Here is an 8,617-nt window from a genome sequence, read left to right on the forward strand (position 1 = left end):
AAATAAACAGTCATAAAATAGTGCAAACAGTGAAAAACACAATATGTTGCAATGGGCCTAGGGGAAACACAAACCATATACTAAAATAGTGGAATGCGAATGTCGATTTCCCAAGTGTAGTGTGTAGAGGGGCGCTGGGAATATAGGAAAACACCAAAGGTAAGTAAATTACCCTACCCCAGAGTCCAGGAAAACAGGAGTAAAGTATAGCAAGTTTCCTCAGAACAAACATGAGAAGTTGTGGTAAAGGATTATGCATAAACCAAGCAAGACTGCAAGAAATGAATGATGGATTCCTGGACCTGAAGACCTGTGGAGAGAGAGGCCCAAGTCCAGAAGTCAATGAAGAATCCAAGAAGAACAGGAGCCCCTACTAACCCGGATGAAGATACAAAAGTGGATTCCCCAGTTGGAAGAAAAAGTCAGAAATGCACCAAAGAAGACAGCTGTGGGTTCCTGCTTGGTGCAAGAGATGTCACACATCGAGTAGTTGGATGCAGGCTGGTTTTCATCGTTGGATTCTGCCAATAAATATTGGCTCATGCAAATGTCACAGTTGGTGGGAAAAGGCGCTACCTGGGGTCAGGAGGAACCTGGGTGTCTCAACTCAGACTGAGGAGATAGAGGGGGCTCTCAGCACTTTAGAGAGCCCTCAGAAGACCAGGCAGTACCCACAGAAGTCCTAGAACACAGGGACAAAGGAGTTGCAAAATGTGGTAATTGCAGCACTACACAAAGGGATCCCACGCTGCTGGAGAACAACTCAGGGAGCTAAGCATCACAGGATAGAGTGCTAGGGACCAGGGCTATGCTGTGCAAAAAAGATTTTTAGAAGAAGTACACAGAATCCCAATGAGCTGCACAACATGTTGTGCACAGGTGTACTGTCTGGCACTGGGAGGCAAGCCCTTACCTCTACCAAATTTGAACAGCTGAACCTTTGGACAATCAGGATCACTTCAGTCTACCACCTGTGTTCCAGGGATCATGCTCGCCAACAGGAGAGGAGTCCAAGAGCACAGGTTGTTGTTGCAGAGAGGTGCCTGCTGAAGCAGGGAAGTGACTCCGTCACTCCACAGGAGATTCCTTTGGGCCTTCTGGTGCAGAATGAAGACAGGCAGTCCTCCGAGCGTGCACCACCTTGTTGAAGTTACGGTGTTCCTGGAGCAGTCTGCCATTTTTCCAATGCTCAGAAGCTGAAGCAGAGGATGCAGAGGAGTCTTGCAAACCGAATCTGAGAAAACACCCTTAGGAGAGACCCTAAATAGCCCTCAGAGGGGGATTGGTCACCTAACCAGTTATGGACCTATCAGGAGGGGTCTCTGATGCCACCTTTTTGGCACTGGCCACTCAGATGCTCCCAGAGTTTCCTGACCATCCTGAAAACAAGATGGCAGAATCCAGGGACACTCTGGAGGAGCTTTGGGCACCACTTCTGGGGTGGTGATGGACAGGGGAGTGGTCACTCCCCTTTCCCTTGTCCAGTTTCATGCCAGAGCAGGGACTGAGGGTCCCTGAACCGGTGTAGACTGGATTATGCAAGGAGGGCACCATCTGTGCCCTTCAAAGCACTTCCAGAGGCTCTGGGAGGAAACCCCTCCCATGCCTGTAACACCTGTTTCCAAAGGGAGAGGGTGTAGCACCCCTCTCCTGAAGGAAATGCATTGTTCTTCCTTCCTTGGATTGAACTGCTCAAGCCCCAAGAGGGCAGAAGCCTGTCTGTGAGGTGGCAGCAGCTGGGGCTGCAGTGAAAACCTCAGAAGACTGGAATGGCAGTACTGGGGGTCCATAGTGGAACCCCCAGGGTGCATGAAATTGGCCCCCAATGCCAGAATCGGATTGAGGGTACACTGTCTCAATCCCAGACACCTCACATGGCCATATTCGGAGTTACCATTGTGAAGCAACATAAATGTGTTGACCTATATGTAGTGCACACTTATAATGATGTCCCTGCACTCACAAAGTCTAGGAAAATGGGCCTGGACGATGTGCTGTCACCTCTGCTAGTGCAGGGGTGCCCTCACACACAGAAACTATGCACCTAGCCTTCAAGGTCTGAAGGTTAGATATGTAGGTGACTTATAAGTGAACTGGTGCAGTGAAAATGACTGTGAAATAGTGCTTACACTATTTTACTCAGGCTGCAATGGTAGTCCTGAAGAAGTGTTTGTATGAGCTCTTTGTGGGTGGCAAAGGAAATGCTGCAGCCTATAAGGATCTCCTGGAACCCCAATGCCCTGGGTACCTTTGTACCATATACTAGGGACTTATAAGGGGGGTCCAGTGTGCCAATCTGGATTGGAATATGGAGTCACTAGACTATAGTGACAAAACTGGAACACCGAGAGCATAAGCACTAGAGTACTGGTTAGCAGGATTCCAGTGACACAGTCAAGCATACTGACAAAACAGTAAAACATACTAACATGTAGGCCACAAACTATGAGCACTGGGGACCTGGCTAGCAGACTCCCAGTGAGACAGTAAAAACACACCGACAAACACTGACAAACAGGCCAAAAATGGGGGTAACCATGCTTGAAAGAGACTACTTTCCCACAGGTAGGCCATATACTGGTGTGTTTTTCATGTCCTGATAGTGAATAACTGCTAAATTCGGTTTTCACTATTGCATGCCCTATATCTCCCATAGATTAACATGGGGATTTCATTGAAATATCTTTCAACTGTAATTTCCCATTGGGAGCAGATAGGGATATGGTGTTTGGGGTTTCTGAACTCACAATTAAAAAAATACATCTTTTGTTTTTTTATATCGTAAGTTGAAAATCCCACTTTTGGAAAGTGGGCTTTTTCTTGCCTAACCATTCTGTTACTCTGTCTGGCTGTGGAATACACGTCTGGGTCAGGATGATGGTTGGGCTGTTTGTGAATTCACAAATGCAACTGGCCTGAGGTGGTCATGCAAAAGAAGCTGAGGTGTACCCTGCATATCCTGTTTGGTCTTCCTGGGCTATAGTGGTGGGAGGAGCTGACACGTGTATCTGAATAGGGCTGTGGCTGTCCTTACACAAGGCAATCTCCAACCCCCTGGGGTGTGTCTGGGGCCAGGGCAGGAAAGGCTGGGTCTTGTGCACTACAGACTTTCTTTTTAAGATTGCCTACTTCAATGGGCCTCTGAGACCACAATTTCAGAATACTTCTGGACTAAGGACATTCTGCCAAGATGAAGAGCTGGATTATGTAGGAAGAACTACAACTCTGCCTGTTGTTTTTTTGAGCTGGCCTGCTGCTTTTGTCCTTCGAGTGAAAGGATTGGACTTTGCTTTCTACATCCTGCTTTCCAAGGTTCTCCAAGGGCTTGAACTGAGCTTGCCTACTGTTAAGAAGTCTCGGGAACATCAAAGACTTCATCTGCCAGTGCCTGGAGCCTTCTGCAAGAGTCCTGACTTCCCAAGTGGTGCTAAATCCAGTCCCTGGGCCCTTAGAAGCAGAAACTGGTGTTCTTAGGAAGAGAATGCATGCATCGGATCACTACAGCTGAAAATTGATGCATCACTGGGCTTGCGACAGAATAATTGATGCAGAGCCTGTCTTGCAGCCTAAGAATCAACGCAGCACCTTCCTTGTGGTGGACGGACACAGCACCTGTTGGACCTACAAAGTGCCTGTTCCACCACAGCTCTATCATCACCGTGGGTCTGGATTTTCCCACACATTGTCCCTGGGTGTTGTTTTTGCATCAGCAAGGAACCAAGACTGCGTGACCAACAACCGATGCATCATCTCTTCTGTGGGGAGAGAGCCAATGCGTCCCCTCCCCTGCCAGTAAGGAACCAATGCATTGCCTCTCCTGCGAGAAGAGAATCAACGGATAACCTCCCCTGTCAGTAAGGAATCAACGTATCCCCTCCCCTGTGCAGTAAGTAAAAAACGCATCACTTTATTTTCCTGTGCCTCACCTCCTCTGCACCCCTCATCGTCTTTGTTTTTTATGCACCCCAGGTGTGTGTTAAAAAGAGATAACCATTCATTCCTCTGTATTAAGACTCTTTGCTACTTTTTTAAAGTTGTATCTTTGCTTATGTATGTTGGATTTTTGTCATTTTGGTCTTGATTTATTCAGATAAATATTATCTTATTTTCTAAACTGGTGTGTTGTCCTTTTGTAGTGTTTTCATTGTGTTACTGTGGACGTGTGTGTACAAATACTTTACACATTGCCTCTCAAATAAGCCTGACTGTTCTTGTCAGGCTTTCAAGGGGGTTATCTTAGCTGTATAATTCCAGTTCCCTGACTTGAGTGAGGGCCCCTATTTGGCAGGGTGCAAACCACCGCCAAATAGAGACCCCATTTCTAAAACTAGGGTGCTCATTACGACTTTGGCGGTAATTCTCGAAGACCGCCATCTAAGCGGGCATCGAAAGACCAACAGAACACCACCCAAAAACAGCCAAAAATCTGAAATCGTCGGGCTAACTGATGGTGGAAGAGAGGTGGTTCCACCACTAGCACTGCCACGCTGGCAACATCCCGCCCTCCAAATTGTGGCTCACAAATCAGCACCACAGTCTTTGCACGGCGGTAATCCATTGGTGGTTCGAACCGCTGTGGTAAAAAACACACCTCTATCAGAACACACCACCACATTGGACAATACGAATACCATAAACCTGGTAAACATACACATACCAAATACACCTGATTGCAGCATTATATAACACTATGTAACACACCACTATGCACCCCCACAATCTTTTGGATCCAGAAACTTTGACAGAGAGAGGGAAGACTGCACTAGCAGAAGACACTGCACCTGGATATGATAGGCACCCTCACACTGAACATGTATCACACATCACACAACAGCATCAGTAACACAACACACACATCACCATTGCACACAAACACCACAAACAACACGCACACCATAGCACAAAACCTCAACCAAACAAACAGCACACTCAGCATCCCTGCATATTACACACCCCACTGCCCCCAACACAACCACCATGGCACTACAAAAACACCCACGATTCACAGATGAGTAGTTGAGGGTCATGGTCGACAAAATCGTCCGAGTAGAGACACAACTTTGTGGAGCACAGGTCCAGCAGACATCCATAGCCCGGAAAACTGAGTTATGGCAGAGGATCGTCGACAGGGTGAACGCAGTGGGAAACCATCCACGCACAAGTGACGACATCAGAAAGAGATGGAACCAGAGGCTGCAGAGGGTATACCATCAGAAGTCCAAGCAGCAGTGGCAGGCACACAATGCAGCCATTATCTCCATTGTAGGGGTTCTCACTGAACCTGCAAGAATCCAGTGTGCGTCCTCCACCTAGCAGCAGGCCTCATCCAATAGTCTTACAACATCTCTGCCCTGAACATCTGCCCCAGCTACTGGAATGGAAGCCCAACAAGAGAACCTACAGGCCACTAGCACCCCTGCAGCAGAGGAACCCCCGCAAAAGAGGCCATCAATCCATCCAGACATCCTGCAGGACCTGAGGCCGAGAACAAACACTGCCACTGGTATACCCTGTTGACTGTCCAATGCAAAACCCCATTATCCCCAGGCTCATGGATAAAGGACCTGTGGAACCAATAGCTGGACTACCCACTCTGATGATTTCCGAAACCATGAATCCACTCCTCAGAATTGTGATGTAAAATACATAATAATCACTAATGAGCACAGGTTATGGTGTATGTGTCTTCATCATTTAAAGTGACATATTTTGTAACAAACAATAATCATATACACATATCTGTACAGCAAGTTTGTCAGAGGGACAGATGTAGCATGAATTTCCGTTAAGTGTGTCAGTACATCCATATGGTCGGAACAACCAAAGGCAAGGGTGCCAACTGTCATGTCAGGAAGCAGATTATAAACATACATATGACCTGATTAGGAACCAAAATAGGGAAACGGTTCAATGGAGTAAACCATGTAGGCCATTATAATACACATACATCAGTATTTCACATACACAGGATACATGCTGCAGTGGGTAGGACACCACATATGTACAGGCTAGGACTGTGAGTCATCCACGTGCAAAGTAATGGTATCATCCCATATAGGTGACATCCCCAACAGTACCACTTTGCATTGTCAATAACTGGTAGATGCCAGGTAGCAGCTTAGAGTACAAAATGATAGGTCTGCTGAACAGGACAATTCAAATATCTGTACATTCCATTGTCTCATCAATTCTGACTTAGGACCATACAACTTGAGTACATCTATAAGGATGAGATGTAATGGTACCAGCATTTATCACATGTAAATGGCAGCATTGCATTTACACTTCACCCTCATGCTAAGCCAGCTTCCCTTCAGGTTTGAAAAAAAAGATGGAAGGCAGAAGTCTCCTCATACAGCTTGATGCATACAACACGGGAGGACAAAATCACATCTCCCATACACGGTTCAACTGTTCATTAAACTTTAGACCACACATACCTGAGAATCATTGAAAGTATTGTCGAATTAGGTCAGTCTTGTTGTCAGCTGTCTCCTCCTCGTCTGCCTCCTCGTCAGTATCAGGGTCACCAGCCTCAGCTACAGCACCTGCATCAATGTACCCTTCTTCCAACAGTGGGATGTGCCTTCTGAGGGCCAGATCATGTAGCATGCAACAGCGATCTTACAGACTTTCCCTGGTCGATACTGTAGAGCACCATCGGACACAAGGAGGCAACAAAATCTTGCTTTCAATGGGCCGAAAGTCCTTTCTATCACACGCCTCATCCCGCTGTGTGCCTCATTGTACCTGTCCTCCCCATCTGTAGTTGGATATCTAACTGGAATCAGGAGCCAGGGCAGGGTGGGGTATCCAGAGTCACCTGTGTAGTGTAGACATGGGAACAGTACATTAGGGAACTGTGTTAGGCATAGAGCTGACTGTGTAGAGAGGTAGAACAGATGGCTGACATGGTCAGCAGTGCACTTATCAATGAGCCAGATCCTTTCTCGCTGTAGATGTAACATCAATGCAGGGACACTGCTGTTCCTCAGGACGTAGGAATCATGTGCCGAACCAGTGAATTTCACAGTCACATGTGACATATACTGGTCTGCAAGACACACCATTTGAACATTAATCAAATATGTACTCTTCCGGTTTCTGTACACCTGTTCGTTGGCCCTCAGAGGTACCACAGCGATGTGAGTGCCATTAATGGCCCCTATTACATGTGGCACATGAGCAATGCTGTAAAAGGCAGCCTTAACAATGTTCGGTTCTGGATGTTGTGGGACCCTTAGATACCTGTCCACATGCTTTAGTAGGGCATCCAGCATATCCTGTAACACTAGACTGAACATTGGCTGTGACATCTCTGCAGCCAGTTCCACATTCACTTGAAATGAGCCACTAGCCAAAACATGCAGGACAGACAACACCTGTACTGTTGGAACAATGACATTGGGTTTCCTTAAGGCTGGCAGGAGGTCTGGCTGCAACTGGGCAAACAGTTTCCTGATGGTCAGATAGTTCAGTCGATAGGTCATCATAATGTGCCTCTCTTCCATGGTTTCCAGGTCTACTAGGGGCCGGTAGAGTAGTTCATACCTCATCACTTCGATCTGGCGGTATGTTGGCAGGGGGACAAACAGTACTCAGTACATTTCTCACAGTGTTGTGAGCAATAAAAATGGGGTCTTTGGTTGACAGTCAGGTTACCCTCTGTTCAAGCAAGGACCCTCACTCTAGTCAGGGTAAAAGAGAATCACCCTCAGCTAACCCCTGCTTACCCCCTTGGTAGCGTGGCAGAGCAGTAGGCTTAACTTCAGAGCGCTAGGTGTAAAGTATTTGTACCAACACACACAGTAACTTAATGAAAATACTACAAAATGACACAACACCGGTTTAGAACAATAGGAAATATTTATCTAAACAAAACAAGACCAAAACGACAAAAATCCGACATACACAAGTCAAGTTATGAATTTTTAAAGATTAAACTCAAAAATAGCGCTTAGAAACAAAAATGCTTCGATGAGATGTTAACACGGCGTCGTGACGGAGTCGTTCCCAACAAGCCGACACCAGCGGCGCCGGACACGGAGTCGTGTAGACCCCCAAGTACAGTACCTTTGGTGAAGAGTGAAAACAAGCTGATGCGCGAAGTCGGGAATCGCGGCGTCTGTGCGAAACGTTGAATCTGTGCACTTCGAGCGGCGTCGCTCACGACATGGTGCGGCGACTTCCACGGAGTCGCGGACTTCAGCGGGGCTGCTGCGGCGTCTGGCCTGCGAAGAGCGTCGCGTTCCAGCGAAGGTCACGCCCTCAGGTGCAGGTGGCGTTACCGGATTCAGCAGCGGCATCGGTCCGAAGTCATCCGAAGTCCATTTCCTTGGATTCCACCAGCTTTCCTTTCAAGGGCCCAGGTACTGGATAGGGCACCACTTGTCGGGACAGGAGTCTCTCCAGAGACTCCAGGTGCTGACAGAGAGAAGTCTTTGCTGTCCCTGAGACTTCAAACAACAGGAGGCAAGCTCTAAATCAAGCCCTTGGAGATTTCTTCACAAGATGGAAGGCACACAAAGTCCAGTCTTTGCCCTCTTACTCTGGCAGAAGCAGCACTGCAGGAAAGCTCCACAAAGCACAGTCACAGGCAGGGCAGCACTTCTTCCTC

The 8,617-nt window shown here is 47.3% G+C and overlaps 1 protein-coding gene across 1 annotated transcript; it reads right to left on the reverse strand.

The window, feature by feature from the left end:
- Positions 1 to 6,539: 6,539 nt before the first annotated feature.
- On the reverse strand, positions 6,540 to 7,556 carry LOC138287171 (putative nuclease HARBI1). The gene has a single exon (XM_069227531.1). It carries the CDS (start codon positions 7,554 to 7,556, stop codon positions 6,540 to 6,542), a length of 1,017 nt encoding a protein of 338 aa, XP_069083632.1.
- Positions 7,557 to 8,617: the final 1,061 nt, after the last annotated feature.

Source organism: Pleurodeles waltl, chromosome 4_1 (assembly GCF_031143425.1).
Source record: "Pleurodeles waltl isolate 20211129_DDA chromosome 4_1, aPleWal1.hap1.20221129, whole genome shotgun sequence".
NCBI lineage: Eukaryota > Metazoa > Chordata > Amphibia > Caudata > Salamandridae > Pleurodeles > Pleurodeles waltl.